We start from the raw sequence: 26,493 nt of genomic DNA, 5'->3' as shown, positions 1-26,493 counted from the left end.
CTTTTAGAAGAATCTACGTCAATGTCTAAAACACTTGGAACACTTGACATGGAATCACTCTAAAGTATCAGAGTTATTTTAAAGACAGCTGTAAAGTCATTTATTTAATAAATAACCAACAACAACAGAAGAAAATATTTTGTTTTTTGTTACTTATACACTTCCACTGCTATAAGAAGCATTTTGTTGTTTTCAAATGTTTTAAAGTCCTTCTTAAAACTTGTCATTCTCTAAATGCATTTTTCAACGACATTCCCAAAGGCGAATCGCAACCTATTCGTCCAAAAACTAGTTTCCAACTACAAACCACTTTGGGTGCCACAAAAATTAAAAATTTATTTATTTTTTGACAATTTGAATTGTTTGAATTATCCCCAGCGCTTAAGCGACGCCATGCAGATCATAAAAAACTTATCCCCAAAATTCCTGGTAACTGCAGCTCAAGCATAAAATTTAATTGCAAATTTCTAAAACCGAAGTGTAATAAAAACTCAGAACATTTTTATTATGTACACAAATTGCCGAGTGACAGTGTCTGCGATTACAAATAAATTGAAAATACATTTACTGCCACTAACAGAAAACAAAAACAAAAAACAAAAAAATAAAAAAAAGCAGAGAAAAAAAACCTAGTAATAATAGAGTGACATAAAAATTGCAGCAGACGAATTGTTGAAGTGATTTTTCGCCGCTAAAACGTCACAAACACGCAGACATGCATAAATTATTACTGAATGGCAGTAATTTTTTGGAGAGCTACTGTGCAACATTCAATCACTGCGTCGCATTTTTGTTGCTATGTTTAGTAGTTGTGTTATTTTGTACGGCCTTTTTTTGTGCTTCATTAAAGCGGCTATTCATACACACACACACACACTCACAAATACATGCAATTAGTGTCGAGTAGACGTTGTCTTTTTTTATTAGCTGTTTTTTGTTTGTTTGTCTGGAGGTTTCATGTATTGGTGCACCACAAAATATTTAAGTGCCAACATAATTTTTGTCAACGAAAAATCACGTTTGAAAAGCAGCAAACAAAAAGCACAAATACTTAGCTAACTACACAGATAGGTGGTGTCGTTAGTCTGAGCATGCGTGTGCTTGTTTAGAGGCCCGCATGTCTGGCAGATGAAACCAGTGTGCCAGACTGGCACTAAACTGGACTCGGCTCTATCTAACGTTTTTTTTTGTTTTTGTTGAGCGTTTCATAGTGGTTTACGTCAATAAATAACGAATGTATTTGTGTAAAAAAATGGCAGTCGCCTGAGATATTTGTACATAAATGATTGCGTTTATTACAATTTTTGATTTGCCATGCTATCGTTTCCTGTCGTGCAATTCCGTTGATGAGTAAATGCGTGATAAAGGTTTTTTTTTGCTTTTGTGACAACAATTACACATGTGTGTTGGCTGGCGCGGATTTAATGAGGCTGGGCAATACGCGGTGTGGCTTTGCACGTACAGATTTCGAAATAATACCTGTAGTTTTTTGGTTAGGATTATTTTGATTTATTTTAAATACACTATTTTTTGGAAATGTGAAAAGTAAATTGTTTAAATTGGAATTATAACGGTAAAAGTACTTGTGATGATAGTACAAAGCACCAGGTCAATGGTGTTCGCTTTAGCTGTGACAATGGTAATGCTAATTTTAAATGGTATTGTTTCTAATATGAAATAATTGGGATGACGTATTTTTAATGTTAATGGTAATGGTAATTTTGAATGGTATTGGCAATATTGGTAATAGTAATGGAAATTACTTTAGTGTTAGTAAATTGTAATGGTAATGGTACTGGTAATAGTACTGGTAATGGGGATGGTACTGGCAATGGTAAAGGTATTATTTCCAATATGAAATAATTGGGATGACGTATTTTTAATGGTAATGGTAATGGCAATTTTGAATGGTATTGGCAATATTGGTAATAGTAGTGGAAATTACTTTAGTGTTAGTAATTATAACGATAATTGTACTGGTAATGGTATTGGCACTGGTAATTATAATAAAAAAATGAGTATATGTAGTTATGCTGATAATCGTAATAGAAATGATTGTAGTGTTAGTAATTGCATTGGTAATGGTAATAGTACTAGAAATTATAATGAAAAAGATAGTAGTAATTATAACGGTAATGTTGCTCATATTATAATAGTAATGTTGCCAATAATTACAAAGATAATGATAAGGCTAGTAATGATGCCGGTAATGGCAATGACAATAATGATATTTGTATTGGTAGCGGTAATGGTAATAGAAACTATATAAAATATTAGTAATTATATATGGCAATGCAATTGAAAACGGTAATCATGTTGGTAATGACAATGGAAAATGTGATTGTAATAGTAATAGTACTAGCAGTGGCAATGGTAATGGTAAGTGTTAAGTATAATGGTAATCGTCCTTGCAATGACGATGTCACTTGTAATGGCCATAGCAAAGACTGCAGTGGTACCAGTAATGGAAATGGCAGTAGTTGTAATAGTAAAATTGCCTGGCAATGCTAGTAGCAATTGTAATGATGTTGGTAATGATAGTATTTAGTAATGGTTGAACAGTAATGTTAATCGTGCTCGCTATGGTGATGGTAATGGTGTTGAAATAGTTATTGTCATACTAATTGTAGTAGTAATAGTGTTGGTAATGATAATGGTAATGCTGTTAGCACTTGCAATGGTAATGGTAAGTACTATGTTAAGGTAACTAATACTGATATGTATTATGGGTAATAATAATCATACTCGTAATGACAATAGCAATGGCACTGGAAATAGTGTTGGTGATGGTTACAAAAATGGTATTATTATTTATGGTAATGGTACTAGTAATCTTCCGATAATAGCAATGGTAAGCATACGGGTAGTGGTGCTGGTAATAAAAAAAAAGTATTGTAGTATTGATTGACAGTGATGATAATTGTTATGCAAATAGTAATGGTGTTGATGATTATAATAGTGAGTGTACAAATAGACAATAGCAATGGTACGGGTAATAGTAATACCATTGCTAAAACCCTTGGCTGGTGACCAGGATGTAATGGCAATGCAGTAATACCGTACAAGTAATCGTAATGGCACGGGTAATGTTAACTCTAATAGCAGTCTTAATACTACATGCAATTTTAATGGAAATGGCATAAATAATCGGTGAAGATACAGGTAATGAAATTGTCCGTGGTACTGGTAATTCAAATGATTGCGCAATGGTAGCGGTACTGCTAATATCAATGATAATACGCTGATAATGATAATGCTAATGGAAATAATAATGGTAAGGGTAATGTTAATAACAATAGTATTGGCAAAGGTACAAAGAATAGCAATGGTGCTAGGACGGAATATATGGGTAGCGATTGCAGTGGCGATAGTTGGTAAAGGCGATAGTTGGTAATGGCAATGCTAATGAGAATAATACTAAGGTAGTTAGATTATAATCAAATAAGACTATTAAAGATGAAATGGAGGTGATTGGAACACTACGAGGTGGGGCTAATAAGAACGCCATTAATATTTTATGTATACAATTAAGACATTTATTAAAAACTTGCAATGGTTGTAATCATTATAAGATTAATAAATTTTAAGTTAAATTTAATTTTTATTTCTTGATTTTTAATCTTTGACTTTGAATAATATAACTGCATTTATTATAAAAAATATATATATGAATTGAATTCTAAACATTTCACCTTATAATTGCCTTCATTTTAAGGTAATAAACAAAAATGTATATTAGTCATTATTTAAATTTTATTTTTTCGAATTTTTTTATTTTTTTTAATATAGATACTTCCGATTTATTTTTTTGATTTTTGTAATCTATTTTATTTATTTTTTGTTAATTTTTTAAATGTTTTTTGTTTTTAATTATTATTATTTTTTTTTTTATTCAATTTAGTGCTTGAGATTTTTTTTTTCGCTCACGATTTAGGATTATAAATGGTTTCTTGATTTTAAAGTTTGTGTTGATCAAGGACATTTATAATGTTTTATGCACCGAAGTAAGAAATTTATTAAATATTATTATTAGCATGGATGGTATCCATTATAAGATAAAAAAAATATATATAAACCAAATTTAATTTCTACTTTGACTTTTAATCCCATCATTGCCTTCGTCATAAAACATCTATATAAAAGTCTGAGCTTGTTTATTTAATCTTACAATCATTTTCAAATAAAAAACTAGTAAAAATCAAAATTTAATCATTACTTTGTGGTATTTAATTACTTCTTTAATTTTTAATTATTGTTTAATTTTTAAAATGTTCTAATTGAAATTTCCTTTTTAATTTTTTATTTCTTAGTATTTTTTTTTTTTTTCATTTTAGTTTAATTTAAACTTATTTTTTGTAATTTAATATATTTTTTTTTTAATTTTTGATTTTTTATTATTCCATTTATTATTTGAGATTTATTTTTTCGCTCCCGAATATTTATTTTTATTAAAGTTTTTTTTTGTAATTGTTTTTTTACTAATTTAATTTTTTAAATTCATTTTTATTTAATTTAAAGTTTCTTTTTGTAATTTTTTTATAAATTTAATTGTTTTAATTCATTTTTATTTAATTTAAAGTTTGTTTTCTAATTTTTTTTATTAATTTAATTTTTTTAATTCATTTTTATTTAATTTAATGTTTTCTTTGTAATTTTTTTTATTAATTTCATTTAAAGTTTTTTTCTAATTTTTTTTCATTACTTTAATTTTTTTAATTCATTTTAAGTTTTTTTGTAATTGTTTTTATTAATTTAATTTTTTTAATTCATTTTTATTTAATTTAAAGTTTTTTATTAATTTAATTTTTTAATTCATTTTTATTTACTTCAACGTTTGTTTTGTAAGTTTTTTTTATGAATTTAATGTTTTTAATTCATTTTATTTAATTTAAAATTTTTTTTGTAATGTTTTATTTTATTAATTTAAAATTTTTAATTCAGTTTTATTTAATTTAAAGTTTTTGTTGTATTTTTTTTTTTATTAACTTAATTTTTTTAATCCATTTCTATTTAATTTAAAGTTTTTTATTAATTTAATTTTTTTAGTTCATTTTTATTTAATTTAAAGTTTATTTTGTAATTTTGTTTTTAATTTTAATTTTTTTAATTCATTTTTATTTAATTTAAGGTTTTGTTTTGTAATTTTATCTGATTTTCTTTTTGGAATTTTTTAAATTTTTTGTTTAATATTTTATAAATTTTTTTTGTTTGTATTTTTATTTTTATTTTAATTTTTGTTTTTTATTTTATAAATTTTTGTTTTTGTTTTATTTTTATATCTTTTTTTAATCAATTTAATATTTGAGCTTTATTTTTTCGCTCACGAGTTACGATTATAGTTTTTTAATTTTAATGTTTTACCCGATAATAAGAATGGTTTGTATAGTTTTTTTTATATAAGATTGGTTACCAAAGTATTTCTGTGCGTTGAACACAAGCAAAGGTCGTCATCGCTTTGGAAATATTGGGTCAAAAATCGTATTTTTGAGAGTTTTATATGTACATCCTTTCATCATTCATATATATATACCTATACTTCAAAGTTATAAAAGCTGTTGTTAAGGCTTCAAGTTCCAAACAGAAAAAAACAACTTGATTAAAATGGAATTAACTCCTTAAGGTACAAGGATAACGATTGAACTCCAAATTATTGTGAGCTAACTCCTTCAAAATGCCTATGCAGTGGTTTATGGGGTCGTTGATTACAAAACCGATGTCAGGTTTGCAAAATTTATATAACAAAAAAACAAACAGAAACACAAAAAATTAAAAAGCCATGGAGACTTGTTATTTTTTTTTTTTTGGTTTTTGTTTTATTGTCAGAAAATTCCCTCACTTTGTCCTAATCGCCAGACCTCAAGCAATTATTCTATTATTTTGTGGCCAAAAGTCCAGAAGAGTGCGTGGTGCTGTTGATCTAACAGTCGAGTTCAACATGAACTGAGAAATTTTTAAATAGTTTAGTTGTTGTTATTGGTGTTTCTAAAGGGCACCACTAACTTCGCCAGGTGTTTGAACGAGCTTCTTCTCTGATCAACGGCTTTGGGAGTTGATGCAGACATTAAATTTCTCCTATCTTTATGCCGCAGACCATCTGCGATGTTATATTCATAATTTTCGGCTCTCTTTTATAACTTTAATGTATTTTCAATTATACCTGGATTTACTCTTTTGATTCTTTTATTACCTACCTTAACATATTAATGTACTTTAAATTTGAATTTGAATTCAATTCCCAGTCTCTAATAAAATATTCACATCTACATCGATAGGTTTGTATGTATGTTTATTGCTACAGACTCAATTTTAGTTTACCATTATTTATTTTATTTTTTTATTCATCTACATTTCTATTACTTTCCATCACTATTTTACTCATTTGCATTGCTTAGTTGTTTTCTATAGCATTTTTATTATGTGAAAATTTATTCATACATTTTTTAATAAAGGCCTTTTCATACATTTTCGTCATAATCATAAATTTCGATTAATAAATGAGTTTTGCATTTAAATTTACTTTTTTGAGTGAAGTGGAAGCCAGAAAGTGACAACAAAAATACATTTAATTTATACATAAGTTATAGCTTTTCATTAAATTTTCACATTTTTTAATCAGAATTTTTAGAAAATATTTTAATATGACAAAGTGAAATTTTCAAGGTGGCTCAAAAATCGCGTTGATGTTAAAAATTTCTTTTTTTTGTTTACCGTGTCAGGTTTTTTATTGCCATATAAAAAATGTCAAGCATTTGTTATATCGAGAAGTCTACACTTCCCTGAATAAATAACCATGTTCTACCGCCCTCATCAGCAGTTCGGTATCTTGGAGTGATTCTTGACTCCAAGCTCCATTGGAAGCTACACATTGAAAATCGGATAAAGAAGGCCAGTATAGTCTTCTACTTCTGCAAATATATGCTTGGTAAAAAAATGGGGGACTTTAAGCCGTGCTTAATCGTGCTGTGAATGTAATATACAATGCAGTGGTTTGCCAACTTTAACGTATGGATGGATGCATGGTTTGGGGGGAAACTCTTCGGAAGAACTGCATGTGTTGGCATCACCAAATCATGTCGAACTTGCCCCAGTGCTGCCTGCATTTCGTTTTGCACTTACTTCCCATCGACTTTTACGTTATTCGCTACTCAAAATGCAATCAGGTTAAAGGAGGTTGGCCTCAGGAAGCAATATCTGAAGGAAGGGATATGGTAGCATTTGTGACAGTTAAAACCGCATTATTCTGAACTTCGTGCGGATCTCTCTATCCGCAAACTGGACTTTGAGGGTCGCGCTGCCGCAATCTTTCCAAGTAGGCAGAATTGAAGCGGTTGGAAGATCTGCACCGGTGCTCGTACCTCTGTCTATACTGACGGTTTCAAAATGGAAACGGGAGTCGGAGCAGGGGTTTTCTCTAAATCAGCCAATTTATCTATTTTCTCAAAACTGCCGAATATCGTTAGTGTTTTTCAGACAGAAATCTATGCGGGCCTAGAGGCAAGTAGAGTGATTAGAGAACGTGGGATCGGGGAAGATATTGTTATTTTTTCCGTTAGTCAAGCTGCTATCAAGGCACTGACGTCGCCAGGGCACAGATCTAGTCTGGTCATCTCCTGTAAGGAGATCAAATCTCTTGAGCGTACAGGTAACATCTCCCAGATCTGGGGTCCAGGATATAGGTCATAGAGGGAAATGAAATTGCTGATGAGCTTGCAAGGAAGTGGTCGACTGTATTGGTCTCAGAGGTGTCCTACCCGGTAATTGGTAATCCCGTGACTCTTGTTCAAGGAGAGTTGTACAACTTATTCATCAGAAAAGCGCAGAATAGTCGGAGCTTCATTTCTTTGTGTACTATTTCCAAACCCCTTTGGCCCCAGTACAAAAAGGCGGAGGACTTAAAAAGTTCTGGAGACTCCACGCCATTCAATTTCCAAACTCGTAGCTGTATTCACCATTTAACCCCCATTGCAGATGCTGTGAGGATATTTTAGGGAAGGAGACTGTTTAGCAGTTTCTCTCTAAATGCGCCGGTCTGGCAGCTAGATGATTAAGGCCACTGGGTACTCCTTTCTTTGACAACCGTGGCAGTGACCCAACCTAAATCCAATCAACTTTCTCTATTACACACACAGCTCTGCTTGGGTGTACATAGGTATCTACCCATTGGAGGTCTCAAAATGGTATCGAAATGGCGCTTGAGTGCTACTTGGGGAGTGCCAAACTGGTACTACAACCATTTCTCCTAGCTACTTATATCGAAAAAATGTACTAGACCACCTTCAAAGTTTAATGGGATATAAAATTGTGTACTCAAAATTTTTCTAAAGATTCTGAATTTTAATAAAAATTTGTTGAATTTATTTCAATTTGCACAAAGTCTGAAAATTGAATTTATGTGGTTATTGTCGAGGAATGAATTATATTAAAAACAAGAAACTCATATTAATACATTTTAATTTTTTTTTTATTCTTTTTTTAAATTTTTTTTTTTAATTTTTTTTTTAATTTTCATGTTTTTTTTATTATTTTTTAATTTTTAAGATTTTGTTTTTTATTTTATTTTTTTTTTGATTTTTTTTCGTTTTTTTTTATTTTTTAATTTTTTTTAATTTGTTATTATTTTTTATAATGCTTAAATATTTTTTTTTATTTTTTTCTATTTTTTTTTATTATTTTTTTATGTTTTATTCCTTTTTATATTTTTCTAATTTTTAGTTTTTTTTTAATATTTTTTAATTTTTAAAATTTTGTTTTTTTATTTTATTTTTTTTATTTTTTTATTTTTTTTTTAATTTTTTTTAATTGTTTTTTCTTAATTTTTTATTTTTTTTATTTGTTATTATTTGTTATTATTTTTTATTATGTTTTAATATTTTTTTTTATTTTTTATTATTATTTTTTTTATTCTTTTTTATTTTTTTTAAATTTTTATTTATTTTTTATTATTTTTTAATTTTTAAAATTTTGTTTTTCAAATAGCCTAACCTTTTGCAGAGTTAATTCGTTGAAGTTTTGACACATAAAATGGCCGAGAGGCTATACTCTCGAGTTAACTTCATCTTGCTTGGCCATAGGCGACTATCTCTAGCCAATGTTTTCTACTAATTAGTTCAAAGGATCTCCCATTTCTGTGATCCTTTGCCATGAACTGATTTGTTTAATATTTAAAATTCACTACATTTCATTTCACTCACATCAGTGGCACTTCACTGTCTATGTTTTTCAACCTCGTCATCGCATTTTTAATTATTTATCAACGCGGCCACATTAAAATTCAAACGACTACCAAGAAATTATGCAACAAAGCGTTGCACGACAGTGAAATGTCACTGTCTGGCCGGAGCGATACACTTTCGAAACCCTTTCTGTTTTTTTCGTTCTTTTTTTTTTGTGGAAAGATTTAATTCACATTACTTTTCTACAGTTAGCTGCACTCTGACGCTAAGTCAATTTAAATTAGGTGGCTATCTGTCCAAATAAATATTTAATTTGCCGCCAATGGCTGTTTATGTTTTTGTTTATATTTTGTTTTATTTCGCTTTCTTTCCGCTTTTCCAAAGTGTGGCTTTCGTTAATGCTGTGTAAATTTACAACAACAAACAACAGTAGCGACCACAGCGCTGACGTTAATGAACTTGGGTGGCTCTTCGGTTGAAATTAGCAATTAAATTACTTTTCCACCTTTCTTACTATCGTCTTTGGTCTTCCACTACCTTTTACTTTGAGTACTTTAACTACGTACTTACGCTTTTTTAATTTCTTTTTTTTTCATTAATTCGGTGCCGTTTTCATTGACACTTCCGGTTTTGTTTTCACCACAAACTCGCCTTTGCTGCGGTCGCTGTGTGTGTGGCCGGTATGTAGGTGAGTTACTTGCTATGTACATACAATCCTATTACCTTTCGCTTCCTGCCTTCCTGTCAGGTGTTAATGCCTTGCAATATTAAAGAGTTTTGTGTTTTTTTCTTTTATTTGATATCGTTTGGCTTCATCTTCGTCTGTGCTTTGTATTACTTCGCTGCTGCCTTTGTGTGGTTGCCATTAAAGAGGTTTATTTTGTTTTTTTTTTCACCTTTCTTTTAACTACATTTCCCAGATCATTTAATGATTTTAATTAGTCTAGGATAACTTTGTAAAAGCGGCTATTGCAAATTATACAAAGCAGCTGCTTAATTACTAAGTTCAACGATAGAATAAAATTGAAGTGTGTTTACAGATATCCTTTTTCAGGGAGTTAAGATGAGTATAAGGAGGATAAGCCAGTCTGTTAGTGTTTTCCACTTAGAAAAATACTTCACTTTGTGTGTAAATACAGGGTTGGTCGTTCAAGAGGCAACCCCATAACTTTGATAAGCAACATTTTCTGGTTCCAGTAGCCTTAGTAAAGCCAGTTATGCATACAGTCAACGAACAAGACGTCCTGATAAAAACATCAAAGTCATACGAGATTGTGTTGAGGAATATCCAACAACCACAAGTCGGGTGCGCATCGTTCTAGGGCATACCTCAAATATTTCTCAACGAATTTGCGAGCATCAGCTGACTGGCGGAGATCAAAAGCGTCATGACAATGGTTTGTTTATGAAAAAACTGAGATTGTGTTGGTGATGTACGAAAAAAAAACAAAAATTTCTGCCCATGTTGCTTTGTTGCCGTCTCAACAACGATTGATCGGACGATATAATCGTACAGAATTCTACTGCGGAGTCCCATTTGACGTGGCAGTCGAAATTACTCGCACAATTTTGTTTTTTCAAACATGGTAATCTATCATTTTTAACACAATATTAATGTTTTTGAACGAGGACATTCAATAAAGATTTATTTTTATTTCTTTCATTCATGTGTTGTTCATTCGTTGATGCTCTCAGAAAAAATAAAAATATATATAAATAGTACCGATGCTTTTGAAATTAATTATAAATTGTATTCCAAATGGAGAACTCTTTTCGCAGAATAGTTCATGTTCAAAACTCTATCGCAAAACAAAGATTTCGTGCAGAGTAAAATGTCCTCAAGCAACTATGGCATGTTCCTTTCGCTCCAATTGGTTTAGTAATGCTAATTATGGTGGACATGTTTTCTATTGCAAGTGGTTATACGAGTAGTTCTGGTAGTTGTAATCGTAGTGACAATGATTATATGTTGTGGTAATGGTAATGATTAATGTAATGGTAAATATTATAGTAGTGGTAATGATTCTAGGAATGGTAATTATTAAAGTAATGGGAATGATTATAGTAATGGTAATGATTATAGTAATGATAATGATTATATTGTAGTAATGGTTATGGTAAAATTATTCGTAATAGTAATCCTAATAATTATAGTAATGGTAATGATTACAGTACTGGTAATGATTATAGTAATGGTTATAGTAGCGTTAATTGTTGAAGTTGCAGTAATAATAATGCAACGTTAATGCAATATTATATATGCAATGGTTTATGGTAATGATTACGGTGATGGTAATGGTAAGTATAACTGAAATGGTAGTCGTATTGACAGTGATAACAGCTATAGTAATTTGTATGCCAATGGTAATGATTTTAGTAATGATTAGGGTAACGTTAATAGTAATAGCAATAGTACTGGTGATGTAATCGAATTAATAATGGTAATGTTTATTATACTGCTTACGGTGATGGTAATAATAATGAAGACAATAATCGTATTGACAGTAGTTATAGTCATATTTATGGTTATGGTAATCATTATGGTAATGAATGTGGTAACATTAATGGTAGAGATTGCGGTAAAAGCAAAAGTACTGATAATGTGATTGTACTGCTAATGGTAATGGTTATTGCAATTGGTATAGAAATTGTTATGGTAATGATTACAGTACTAGTTGCGGTTGGGGTGATGGCTAGGGTTATGGTAATGGTAATGAGTATAGTAATAAACGATAATGGTAATGGTTATGAGTATAGTAATGAATGTGATAACGTTAATGGTAGAGGCTGCGGTAAAAGCAATAGTACTGGTAATATAATCCTATTGATAATGGTAATGGTTATAGCAATAGTTATAATAATTGTTGTGGTAATGTTTATGTTAATGCCTATATTATGGGTTCCGGTAAAAGTTATTTTGAAGGTATTGGCAATGATACTGAAAACTTCAATGATATTGGTAATGGTAATGATAACTGTAATGACAGCTGCAGTAATCGTGGAAGTTATATTGATGCTGCCTTACTCAAATTTTCCCATATAGCTCTTTCCAAAACAAATTCCTATAGATATGACTTCCAAAGCTATAATCACTATGAAAGTGTCTTAGTATATAATAAAAGTCTCCCACACTCAACTTTACAAAACCGTAATTGTGCTTCAAAATAAAAAAATTAAAAAAGTATCATGTCTTCTTACCTTGCATGTTGTGGGCCAACGAAGCCTGTATCATGCGCTGAGCTGGCAGTTATTTGAGCATCTGTGATTTCACCAGACTCCATGCCCAGTGGTTGTTTGCAAGTAGCTAGAAGGAAAAGAAAAAATTTTAGTTAGATATATTGACTTAAAATTAAATTATTACATTCTTAACTAAACAAAAAAAAAAAAAAAATAATAATAATAATATAATAAAAAAAATGTTTTTAATAAAAAAAGTAAAAAGCAATATAAAAGTTTCAGAGGCATTGCAAAAAATGCCTGAGTGGCAGTGGAAAAAATGACTGGAAAAAGTTAAAAAGGAAAAAAAAGTATTTTACATTTTAGTGAGAAACAAATATTATTTCCCTTTTTTGTAAACATAATAGATGATTTGCTCCAAAAACCAGAAAGCCCAACAACCCGTACAAAATTCCCAAACACACCAAGCTGACAGCGCAGCACTCCACTCCATTTGTCGCTATTTTTGAAAGCTCATTAGTAGCTGTCACTTATTAAACAAAAAAAGAGTAATTATTAAAGAAACGAAATACAAAAATTAATGTTCAAAAAAGAACTTATTAGTTTGAAAAAAATGAACACGCACAAAACAAAAATGAAGAGCAACAACAAATGAACCGTATTTATGTCATAAAAAGCTCACAGTCTGTGAAATCCATGCATCAAAACAACTGATGCGCGCAACAGAGCTGCCGCACAGACAGAAGAGCTGATGGGAGCTAAAAGAAAATTATCACTGGTGGAAAGTCGACGGTACAATGGAGTTAATTTTTTTTATTTTCAACTGAAACTTGCAACTAGACAATGCAATGCCACAGTTCAATTGAGTACAGATGGTTAAGTGTTGGGCTCATTGATGATACGAATATGAATCGGTAGTGGGCGGATGCATGTCGCGTAGAGCTCAAAGAGCTCTCAATGCAACGTAACAGGCGACATGCATACTGCAGTCTGCCACTGTTTAGCGGGAATGTTCGCGTGATTTTTTCGCATGACTTTATTGCAAAAAAAAAATAAAATGATAAATAAAACATAAAAAGTGGAAACTGTACGTCTGATAGGCCAGCATAGTACAAGAGAGCGAGAGAAAGGGAGAAGGGCCAACGATAGACAAGTAATCTTGGAAGCAGCTACATAGACGGACAAAGGCAGAGAAAGACTGCCAAGTAAAGCGAATATTTTTGTTTTTTGTGTTTTACTAAAGTAAAAGACAAGACAGATGAGCTTATGAAAACAAAAAAAAAAAATTAGTACGCATCTTGTATCTCGCAAACACGAATGCATTTGATAGAAAAGGCAGCGCCGAGTTGCATCCCTGAGGTCTTGAGTGCGGTGGAGTGGTGTCAACTGTGCAACCTCGAAGATTTGCACGCGATGTGTGCTACTCAAATCTGTATCAAGTGTAGGAGATGCATATGTGAATGATATACATACAGTTATGGACAAATTAATAGGAACACTACTCGTTTACCAAATATGTACTTACAAATTTTTTTCATTTTTTTTTTTTAATATTATTATTAAAATTTTGTTTTAAATAAAAGAAAAAAATATGTAAAAGAAAAAACAATATTTAAAAAATTAAATTTATTTAGCGAAAATAAATTAAAACTAAAAAAAAGATTTATATTCAAAATATTAGAATTTTCATTTCCTTTGGCACTGGAAAAAATTTAACGATCAATGAAAAAAACGATTTTCGAAACAACGGCGAGTTTTGGAAAAAAAAATTAGAAAATATATAAATTTTTTTTTAAATAAAAATTATTATTAAACTTTTTTTTTTAATAAAACAAAAAATTAAATATTTTCAGCGCCAAAGAAAATTAAAATTAAAAAAACAATAATTTTTATGCTCAAAATCTCAAAATTTTCATTCTCTTTTGCACTGAAATAATTTAATTTATCGTGAATAAATGTTTTCCTTACAAAAAATTTTTCGGTCCAAAACACAAGTCCAAATTTGGTCAAGATTTACTGCTTTATAAGTGGGGTGGACTAAAAAGTTGAGATTTTGAGAAAAACTCGTTTAAAGTATTCGGTGAGGTTTGCATCTGACTGAGTGAGGCTGAGCAGAAATTAAGAGAGTAGTTTTTAGGCATTTTGACCACCTTAATCGGTTGAATAGTTTTATTTTTGTTTATGTATTTAGTTTCATGGTAGTCGGTACGACACCTTCTCTCTCAATTTCCTGCACTTCAAAGCAGCCGGGTCAAATATCTTGGCGATATTTCTTTGAAGAACTGGGAAGTTTCCAAAATGTCTCAGTGGAAGGACTAGTTTTCTTCTTAAAAAGATCTAAGTGGTTTAAGCGACTGAGGGGATGGAAATCAAATACAGGTATCACAATGGGCCCTACGGCCTTAAGGTGTGCTGTCTTAGGCAATTAACCTGGCTAACCTTCGTGACTATCAAAAAGTCCTATTGGAAAAAGTACCTCCAATCTGATCACTCTTTACTTTATCCCGCCGTTTTTTTCTTAATAACACTGTACGTCAAAATGGAGCGAAGGAAAAGACTATGTTGTGGTATAACAGTTATGAAAACTTAGCTATAACAGTTATGAAAGCTTAGGTATAACAGTTATGAAAGCTTATGAACTATAGGAAATTGGGTGCGGTTTGTCCGTAACCATCAAAATTGTTTTTATAGTGCATTGAAATTTCCCTAATTTGGTCTCAAGTTAATTTAAATTATTAAAAAGAAAACTCGTATAAAACTGCATTTACTTACCACTAATATTAAATATATTTTTGTAGTTGTTTGAAACCCAACATTGGGTAATTGTGGGTAATTTGACTCTTAAAAAAAAAAAAAAACTGAAAATATATTAATTAAATTTGTAGGGTCGATAGAGGGTGCAAAACGTGGAACAAAAATATTTCGCGGAATTTTTTATTAACTATATTCCTAAATGAGAACAGTGTTCTATAAAAGCCTACGACTTTTCCTTACTCTAGCTTCCTTTCACTTCAAGTGCTTCATTATTAAAAAATCTTCATAAATTTGAAAAAAATCATTAAGAACTTTAATAACTTGGAATAATCTTTATAAACCATTAGCACAAAATCTTGCTAAATATTTCCACAGCTGTTAGCTGCCAGGTTTGATTTTGGTTCGTCGCTAACTGGCAACTCATCTTCCAATAAACCTTATCCGAAGATAATTGAAAGATGACACTTGGCAGATGAGAGATCACTTACCGGACATTGACGAATCACTATCTCAGGAATAATTAGAAAATCAGATATCATACATTGAGTAAAGGGGCCTTAATCTGTACTGAATACCTTAATTGATCTCTATAGAGGCATGGAGTGTTCCTATTTATTTGCCCATCAGTGTGCTTATATAGATTTGCATGTGGCGCAATAAATTTTTAATTCTTTTGCTGCCAATTTACAGCATATTTTCTACTATTTTTTCCACGAACTTCTAAATATTTTTTACATATTTTTGTTTTCACGGGTAATGCAACGATGTAGGTGCGCTTGCGTTTTTTTAATTAACGCGTCTGTTTGTTCTGTCTGTCCTGCAAGCTGCAACGTAGTGTTGCACTTATGCAGTGTATCGCCAAAGCATAAGGTTTTTGTTTGCTTAAAATAATTTTTCATGTGACCCTTTTTGGTAATTTTTTTTACGTGTTTTTTTTCGTAATTTTTTTTTTTGGTTTTTTTGTGTGTTTTTTTTTTTTGTGAATGCTTAGTGAATGTAAATGAATGCCCTGCTTTGCACGCGACAGCCTTTCACATGCATCTTTTTCCTCAAACGAATGTTTGCATCTTCGTGGGACCAACTTTAAGAGCATTGCCAGCATTGCACGTCTGTTGCTATTTTAGTTTTTTCTTGTAAATAGGTTGTTGGTTTTTCTCTTTTATTGTTTGTTATTTTTTCGGGTTTAATAAATTTTTGTGTCAAAATTTTAATGAGTTGTGCTTTCACATACACACATACATATGTACAAGCACACATACATGCATACATACATTCATACATTCACAAGTCTCCTACTTCCCTATATGTGAGGCCTTGTAATGTAATTTCTCAATTAATGAGCGGCAACTGCATATAAGAGTGGAAGTTGTGAAGGCGCTTTCGCGTGTGGTGATGCCAAGAAAGGATGTTTTTTTCTTAATTGAGTGCTTGAAGTAAAAAAAAAATTACTGTCGGTAGTCAAATTGTGTTAATATTAATTTTCCGTTTTTCATTTTTTTTCCTGCTTTATATTTCGAGTTATGTAAGAAATCCATGTTACTTGAAACAAATCAAATGAATCAGGACAAAAAATCGTTAGTTATCCCACTGAAATGGGAAGCTGCAATTAATTAGGCCCACCTTACTGCGGGTGGCCGCACGATATGAGCTCGTCGGACTGTTCGCTGAAAAAAAGGTCATTACCCTAAACTTACAGAAAAAAACTCACTAAAAACCCTCCGCGCATCCGTCTAACAATTTTGAAGTCCGGGTGCTCAGTCGTATGCCCAAACTCAAAATTATTTTCTCTGCTGTAACGAAAAAAAAAACAACATGCGGAAAAAATTGCGTCCAAGCTACAAGAGACAAAATTCTTAGTCAGTTATAAATCCGCGTAGTTACGGTAGCGTAAACTCGTCTATGAGAGAGAGTTGGACAACCGCTTAGAGTTGTCATTGGTGGCATCTAGCAATGGACCCAAGAAACTGAAAGCTGATAAAAGAAAATTATTGTAGCTATCTCTAGATATCTTATTATGAAGTTCTAGCACACATTTAATTACATATTCATGTATTATTCCCACCTCTATTCGTCTGCAGCCAGTGTTCTTATGAAATCTAATCGAACATTTTCTGGTAACTGAGGCCCTCTGTTCAAATTAAAAAAAGGAGTTGATCTTTGCTACTCGATACGGCATCACATTCGAGATCTGTTGCATTGAAATCTCTGAAGCCGAGTTGAGTCGAGTTTGTGCAGATAAGAAAGTCTCTTCCTGTTTTTTATTCAGAGATAACAAAGTATTTAAAAATTGTATGGTAATTTAATACTCTCCAGCAAACCCACTCAGGCGGCCGCCGTAGCCGAATGAGTTCGTGCGTGACTACCATTCGGAGTTCAGAGAGAACGTAGGATCGAATTATTTTTTCTTTATTTTTTAAAACATACTATTTAAAAAATTTTTTTTTTTTTCAAAATTCTTTAATGTTGAAATTTTTGTATGGGGCTTTTCAAAATGAAATACCTTTGTTTAGTTTCTAGTCTTAGATGCGCCACTAAGTTCCCGCTGTTTGCAATAGATGCCGCCAGCACTGTGTGCTAGTCGATTCTAACATAACCTAAACGTTATAATCTAAGCTTAGACATATGGTAAACAAACTGCTTCGACACATTAATGATTTTGTTTTGGTATCATATACTTTTGGTGTTGTGAAAATGTCTGATTTTGTGCCGAATAATCGTAATTTGCGGGAAGTGTTGATTTTCCTCTTTCATTCGAAAAAAACGGCGGCTGAAGCGCATCGAGAGCTACAAAAAGTTTATAGAGATGCTGCCTTAAGTGAAACAACGAGCCGGGATTGGTTCCGTCGCTTCAAAGACGGTGATTTTAATGTTGACTTCCGTCCGCGTGGAGGAAGGCCAAAATCCTTCGAAGATGCTGAATTGGAAGCATTGCTCAATGAGGATCTGTGTCAAATGCGAGAAGAGCTTGTTTCAGTATTAAAAGTTAACCGCCAATCCGCCAATCCATTTTCAAGCGATCGCATGCTTTGGGAATGATTTAGAAACAGTGGAATTGGGTTCCTTATGAGTTAAAACCCAGGGATGTTGAACGTCGTTTGTTCACCTTTGAACAACTGCTCCAGCGGCAAAAAAGGAAGGGTTTTCTTCATCGCATCGGGACGGGTGATGAAAAATGGATGAACTACAGCAATCCAAAGCAAAGAAAATCATGGGGACTGCCCGGTCGTGCTTCTACGTCGTAGCCGCGGCCGAATATTCACCCTACAAAGGTTATGCTATGTATTTGGTGGGACCAAGTTGGTGTTATTTATTATGAACTGTTAAAACCAAGCGAAACCATCACTAGGGATCGGTATCAACTTCAATTGAAGCGATTGAGCCGAGCAGTGCGCGAGAAGCGGCCGCAATACGCGGAGAGGCATGAAAAAGTGATTCTACAGCATGACAACGTTCGGCCTCACGTTGCCAAACCCATTAAAACCTACCTGGAAACACTGAAATTGGAGATCCTCCCCCGCCATACTCTCCAGATATATCGCCGTCCGATTATCACCTGTTCCGACCGATGGCACATGGTCTAGCTGACCAGCAGTTCATTCATATGAAGACATCAAAAATTGGCGTGATCAGCGGATAGCCTCAAAAGATGAACAGTTTTACCGCGACGGTATACGAGATCTACCAGAAAGATGGGAAGAAGTAGTAGCCAGCGATGGGCAATACTTTCAATGATTCACTCAATGATTCTCTTGTAATCATTTTTTCAGAATAAAGTTGTATTTTCATAAAAAAAACAGTGAGAACTGAGTTGCGCACCTAATACTTTATAGCCTTCAAAACTTAGACATAGACGCTCTATTTCGTACTCTGGTGCCTCATACTTCTGAAGTACTGGGTGAAAGATGATGTAAAGCAAGACCACGCAAATTAAGAAGGAATTTGAAGTGGAACTTGAAGAGTAATTTCTTAGCACCATTTTTCTGAGCGCGAACTAGCTGCCATTGTCAAAATGTCGTGCGATTGAAAAAATATCCATCTGATGGCTTACCCTTCCCTTCTACACTCTTTTCAACAACAAAAAATTATACTCCGAACTACTTAACTGCATTCGATTTCAGCCACCTTAATAGTCAATTCACATAAATCCGAAAGTAAGAAAGCAGAAAAATCACGTCACAAAAATGATTAAGAAAATTAGCTACCCTAACATTCCAATTTATGCGCGTGTGTGTATATAAATTCACGCTCCAAACAATCTTTACCCACCTCGAATCAAATAATCAATTGCGATTTATCTTTATCTGCTACAGCTGTTGTTGTTGGTGCATTTGTCGCACGCAGCTGTGTGCCATTTTACATTGTGACAAATAACAAATTATTCATACAGTTTGGCAAGAACACGCGCCAGCAAACACATGTTAATACAGGTAAGTGTATGTGTGTGTGTGTGTCTGCGATAAACGAATTGCGAATGATGACGACGACGACGACCACAACAGCGACGCCAAGACAAGTAATGCAACACAAATTTTCCAAATGAATGCATCATTGCCACCGTTGGCGACTTTTGCTGCTGCTGATGGAGGTGCTGCCACACTGGGCAATCGGGCGCTTGCACGGCGCTTCATTTCCACATAGTTGCACTGTCGCCTGCCACTTCAAATTCAAATGCCACATATCAGCAACAATAATACAAACGCGTGTGGGAACAGAAAAGAACCAAAGAGAGCACGAAAAAAATAGTAAAAAAAGCAAAAACAAAAATTTTTTTAAAAAGAAAAAAATGCAAAAAAGCAGCAAAAAATGGTAATAATAACAACAAGGACGTGGACGTGGACGCCATTCAACTGCAATGTGCAACATACAACATGTGAGCGCTTAATGTGCGCAATGTTACAAGTTGCCGCTTTGCATATTTTACAGTTGCCATCGGCATGCAAAAATGGGGTGAAGGGGGTGGCGTAAAGTCATCGCAGTAGAGTGGCGAGGAAGAGGAAGAGCATTGTTCGATGTCAGTTGAAAATTTATTTATAAACTTCAAAATGACTTGCATTGCATTGCGGTTTTTCGTAGTCCTCACTTTGCTTTACTGTCATTCTTTTGTTAGATTACGCGATTGTTCTTGTTGTTGTAGCTGCATTTATTTCTAAATGAATGCACCGCTGAGTGACAAGAAGAATAAAGAAAAAAAAAGGCGAGAAAAATATTTATATATACGCCGCCGTTTGCCTTGCCAACTTGCCGACTTGACACCGATGCGTCGAAATTGAATTGATTCTCGGTGCTGTGGGCCAGCAATAAAAAGCGCAGGTATAGTTAAACGTGCATACATGTATGTGTGTGTGTACTATGTTATTATACAAAGGTAAATCACGCACTTAAGTAACGCCTATGTAGTTATGCATTTATGCAACAAATCGTTGAAAATCAGCAATAAGAATGGAAGGTAATAAATTTCGAAAACTTCAAGAGCGCGTCTTAAGCCACATTCACAACTTCTTCTGCCATGGACGATGGCGCGCCCATCAAACCATCAGCCATCAGCGAAGAGGCCAACAGGCCAGCAAGCCAGTCACCCATTACGACTTGTGCGAGGCTAATGCACACAGCGCACAATCCAGCAGTAGCGACATTCAGACAACAGCGACAATGCGCGGCAATGTCGTGTGCTTTTGGCATTCCTTGCCATTTCCCAGGCGACAGACAACTCCCCCAGGGAGTTGCAGTAAGCAACAATCCAAATCAGCGGAATCTTCTCGCTCTTCCGCTGCGCTTTTGTGAGTGAGTGGCCGCGCGTCATACGCAGACGTGGCAATAAAATGAAAATGAAATTGATCGAAAATAAAAAAGGGGGAAAAAAATAAAAATAAAAAAGGAGAAAAAAATAAGAAAGGGAGAAAAAAAAAAAAAAATAAATAAAAAAACAAAATCAGCAAAAAAATCAAAGCGAAAAAAAATTAAAAAAAAAGCGCAAAAAAAACAGAAATTTCGTATACGCGCCACAAGGAATGCCTTGCATGCATACCTACATACATATATGTGCATACACCTGCGTTGACAATAATAGCAGCGTGGTATATCATATTTCAATGTTTTGACTATTTACTTATTTTTTATTTACTTTTTCCTTGTTTTAAAATAAAATTATATTTCCACAACACATAACTCAAGGAACCAAACCTTGCCCAAGATTTAAAAAATTCCTCAAAGTTCTGAAAAAAAAATTCAAAAAAATTTTGAGTAAGCAGTCATGTAGCGCATTTAAATTTAGTCCAATAAAGTGCAAGTTTGAGGTGACTTAAAAATTCAAAAATCAAGAAATTTTCATGCAAATTTCGAGAAAAATTTCTAAAAAAAATTCTGGGTATGCAGTTTTGTGGCGCATTGAATTTTAGTCCAATAAAGTGCAAGTTCGAAGTGGCTTAAATATTCGGTTGATTTATGACAATTTTTTTTGCAGGCAATAGTGCGCATTTTCGCTATAAAAAAATGTCAAGCATTTATTATATGGCGAAAATGCATAACGCAGCTCAGAAAAAAAAAATATCAAAAATTAACCATAACTTTGAGGCATTTTATGGTGGCACATTTTAAAACAAAATTGAATGGGCTACAAAACTGCATACCTGAAATTTTTCAACAAATTCGAATTAAAAAATTTAAAATTTGTTCCCTTTTTTTACTTTTATACAAAGTCTAAAGCTTGATTTATATGGTTTTTGTTGTAGTATGAACTATTTTTAGACAATATTGAAAACTTAATTATAAGTTGCGCAAGTAAAAATCCTGATTTAAATTTTGAAGAAAATTTGTTAAACTTTTTTTTTTTTAATTTGGTGCAAAAAATGTATTTGAAAATGTAAACTAAATGGTTTTTGTTGCTGTGTGAACTTTATTTAGGAAAGAAATAAATAAATAAATATTCAAAACTGCACAATAAGTCGCGGGAGTACAAATTTTGATTAAAAAGATTCAAATTTTTAAGAAAATTTATTAAATTGTTTGTTTTTATTTTTTATTTGGTGCAAAAAAGTGTGTTTGCAAATTTGAGCTAAATGGGGTTTGTCGCAGAATGAACTATATTTAGAAAAACAAAATATAAAAAGAAAAAAAAACTTCATAATAAGTCGCGCGAGTAAAAATACTGATCAAAAAGTTTAAAATTTTGATGAAAATTTGTTGAATTTTTTTTAATTCTATGCGAAGTCTGAAGTTTTGATTTATTTATATGAGTTTTGTGGCAGTAGGAACTATATTTAGAAAAAAACAAATAAATAAATAAATATTCGAAACTTTACAATAAGTCGCGCGAGTAAAAATTCTGATTATAAAAAAAAATATAAAAAAAAAAATAAAAATATTCCAAACTTTGCAATAAGTCGCGCTGCTATTGTTGTGAACACAAGTGTACATATTTATATATACCTAAAATATATATTTATATACATACATACATCCAAATATACATTCATACATCCAAACATACATTCACACGCATTGCACTGCGCCTGCGCAACTCTGACGACGTTCACCGATCGCATGCGTCAATTCACTGCTGCAACGCGGATGATGAAGTGATTTTACAGCGCAAATAGACAAAATGATGGATGATTTTTTGTAGCGCTCCCCGCTCCCCGCTCGCTGAATGAGCTGTGAGCTACATACATACATAAATGTTGGATTTAGTTACGACTGCTTTCCCGGCTGACTGACACTGCCTGCCTAACTGCTTGTGATCGCCTCCTGTTTTGGTGACTTCTTCACAAATATCTATTTATTAGCTCCCCATAGCATAAATTGTTATAAATGACAGTTATGTTGGAAAATAAGTCATTTGAGTTCTGCAAATGCGGCGACGAATCTAATTAAATACTCGTCGATTGTGATGTGGTTGTGGAAAAGGCAAGACGACTACTCTTCAAAGCGCGTTTGATTTATGATCAATTTCAGTTCTTTGTTGTGATTTTTTTTTGGTTTTTTTGCAATGCATATGTATGTACTCATATGTTGTTCTTTGTTCAAAGGCTTTCACTACAATAGTCCAGTAATAAGGAAGCAGTTACTTGAATTCACAAGGAACATTTAATTCCTGCATTGTCTTCTCTCAGTGACAGGGTGATGGATTTGATTTGATCGCAGTGCGCAAGTTGGTTGGATGGTTATTGATTGGTTGGTTGTAGAGTTTCCCAAGTGAATACTCAGTAGTCAATTAGTGTAATTTTGCTGCACTTTTTGGTGATAAAACCCAAATTCTAACGAAGGCTAATTAGTCAAAGCGATTTTTTTTCTTGTCACTTTGCTTTTTTATAAATTTACTCAAGTCAGTTATTATGAAAAGAGATAAGTCAAATCACGTGCATCCTAGGTGAGTTACATACAGACAATGGGGCGCAAAACTAATCACCCTATCGGAAGGTCCATAAGGTTTGGGTCTATTTAAAAAAAAAGTTGTTTCAAAACAAAATGGGATGATTAATTTTGCGCCACCTTGAATTTTCATTTGCAACTGGCCCTTCACACGTGAAATGTTCTACAGCTTCCTCGCTAACGTTCAGAATACCGAATCTTGTAAACTATTAAATCACATACTTCCCGAGAGAAAGAAATATGCATTGCGGATGCTGAGTCTAGACACTCGCACAATCCAGGCGACAGCTCCCTCAGCTTCGGTTGCAGGGAAACATTATTCTTACAGCATAGCCAAAAAGTTGTTCTTGATAGCGGTCGCCCCTTGGCAGGCAATGACAAGCATCCGAGTGTATTTCCGCCATGAAAAAGTTCCTCATGAAGAAACATTTACCGTTCGGACTCGGTTTAAAACTATAAGTCCCTCCATTTGTGGAAAACCATCAAAACCCACACAACAAATAAGAAGAGAAGCTCGACCAAACACCCAATAAAGGGCCTAAGAGCCAGTTCTCAGTAATTAGGCAAAAGCTCTCTTACGCCTTCACGTAATTGAGTATCGGATCATTTTCTTGCTCTCAGTCAAAAAAAATGCAATTGAATTTCTTTCTCGAATAGTCCCCCCTATTTGGGAAGCCCTGCTAGTGCCATATACAGATTTGACAGACTCCCGCTTTAGTTTATTCATACATAGACAGAAGATTATAAGAGAGCTTCCTGCCTGGCACGCTTCGAAGATAACTCGCACGTGGCACCAGTACAGCATTATGCGATACCTGGTGGCGATAAAATTTCGCCCAACCTCCATGATAGCCATGAAATGTCATACACCTTTTAACGACATGGCTGAGTCATTTTAGCCAAAGCCAAATTGGTTGCTGGCATTGCGATATTATGGGGAACTGCAGGACCGATGTTGAGCAAGTTGACTGATCAGTCGCAGACAACGACGTAGACATACCCTTACCGACTTATTTCTGATTTAAATTGTAAGGGTAGCGAATGAAAGACGGCGTAATAAACACACCTGAAAAATCATCCTACAATTGTGGCCAAGCCGCAATGCTAAACGCACCAAATCTCTGCTAAGCCAAAATAAATATAGTTTTAGTATTCTAATTTCCGTTATAACGGTGCACTGCGTAATAGGTAGGCACGTCCAGAGCATGGGCGTGAAGACACATGACTTCAGCATCTGCTGACTAGATGAGGAAAGGACAATCTCTCACCTCCTGTGCCACTGTCCTGCTCTATCCAGACGTAGATTCAGCATTTTAGATGGAGACTTTTTTAATGATTTGGAAGATCTCAGTACTGTGAAAAACATGGATTATTTAAATTTTGGAAAATTCACACTGGTTTAAGCAGAGACAAGAGCAAGTTCCCCACTCGCCATCACAAAATTCTATGGGCCTGATTGTGTGCCATGGCGGACAACCGCTGTAACCTAACCTAATCCCGGCTTGGGAGATGCACTCCTAATTCTTCATCTGTAGGAAAGAAGTAAATGAGTAACATCAAACTCCACGAAATAAACTCTGAAACCAATATCGAAGTCTGCCTAGAACCTATTAGAATAGAAAATGGTAGCTTATTTATTTTCCGTTTGACTTCTCCTCCATTATTTTCTCTGTAAAAGATTTATCAGACAATCCAAAAAAAGGTTAGCTACCATAAAGCCTAAGCCATGACTGTCGTCTCTATATTATTAATGATCGACATAAAGAGCACTGATGTCCACTGGGCCACAATTCAGTCAGGTAAATATCTTTCAACTCCAAGTAATTCCAGCTACATTACTCTCTCTATTCGTCTCTATTGATCAGAATGTACTTGCCCTCTTTAGAGTTGATCATACGTTACGATTATACATTTTTGGATAATACTGGAATGGCAGTACGTGTCCAAGTATTTTCGATACAACAGACTCGGTTGTACTCTTCCCCCAGCAGGCAGATATCAACAGTCAGCAAGAGCAGTTGATGTAATGGAGAATGTTGATTTAGCTTGGCGCATTGCCACAGGCTGTCGTAGAAAGGAGCACCCAGTGGGCTTAATCGTTTAACTGCGAGACCCGGGTATTTACAGAGATAGTGCACAACCGTCTCCTTCTTTGAAAGGTCCACACAGCTTCTGCAATGGGGGTTAAATAGTAAACTTAACCTTTCCGCGTGTGTGACGATCGTCTAATGACCGGTAAATAAAGCTACGAGTAAGGAAATTGAATAGCGTGGAGACCCCAAGAGTTTCTGAGTCCTCCGTATATTGTACTGAGACCAAAGGGTTTTCGAAACAGCACACGAGGAAAAAGAGCTCCATTTTTTCTACGCTTTTCTGAGAAATAAATTATGCAATTCCCTTTTAAGGCCAGAAGGACTTCGCGAGTTGGTGCAAACCCCATCCTTCCAGGAGTAGAGCGCAGGTTGTCCCGATTCTCTCCCTTCGCGGGCACACTACCTCACAGGTCCCTTGTCTGGCCAGCTCGTCGGCTTCGCAGTTTCCAGTAATGTCACTGTGACCAGGTACCCAAATTATCTTTATATCGAAGAATTCTGATGCAATCGAGAGAGAGACCAGGCATTCTCTGACCAGTTTCGAATGCACCATAAAACAGCCTAGGGCCCTAATTGCCGCTTGGCTATCGTAGTAAATATTTACCTTCTTAACAGTTATTACGCAAGTAAGTAGCCAGTCAGCTGCTTCTTTAATTGCGGTCACCTCGGTTTGAAACACACTGCAGTGATCCGATAGCCTGAATTTGAGTTTGACGCGGAGCTCTTTGCAGAATACTCCACCTTCTACCCCACCGTCTAGCTTCGAGCCATCCGTGAACAGATTAACTAGGCCCTGTCCCCACGTGTTGCCCCCGGTCCACTCTTCCCTTGGTGGAATATGGGTGGAGAAAGTTCCGCTTGATCCGTCGACGAGGGGATGAACTCAAAGTTTCTGAGGATACTTGAGTGCCCATATGTGAGATTGAGCT

The 26,493-nt window shown here is 33.8% G+C and overlaps 1 protein-coding gene across 1 annotated transcript in view; it reads right to left on the bottom strand.

The window, feature by feature from the left end:
* LOC129248687 (uncharacterized) overlaps window positions 1-26,493 on the bottom strand; it is a 151,920-nt gene that overhangs the window by 118,066 nt on the left and 7,361 nt on the right. The window contains exon 2 of the mRNA XM_054888316.1: window positions 12,372-12,477. Within this exon, the coding sequence (XP_054744291.1) occupies window positions 12,372-12,477 (106 nt within the window). The remainder of the gene's footprint in view (window positions 1-12,371; window positions 12,478-26,493) is intronic.

Source organism: Anastrepha obliqua, chromosome 5 (assembly GCF_027943255.1).
Source record: "Anastrepha obliqua isolate idAnaObli1 chromosome 5, idAnaObli1_1.0, whole genome shotgun sequence".
In the NCBI taxonomy this organism is placed as follows: Eukaryota; Metazoa; Arthropoda; class Insecta; order Diptera; family Tephritidae; genus Anastrepha; species Anastrepha obliqua.
Note: the sequence above shows the minus strand (reverse complement) of the source record. Positions and strands in the feature narration are given on the sequence as shown.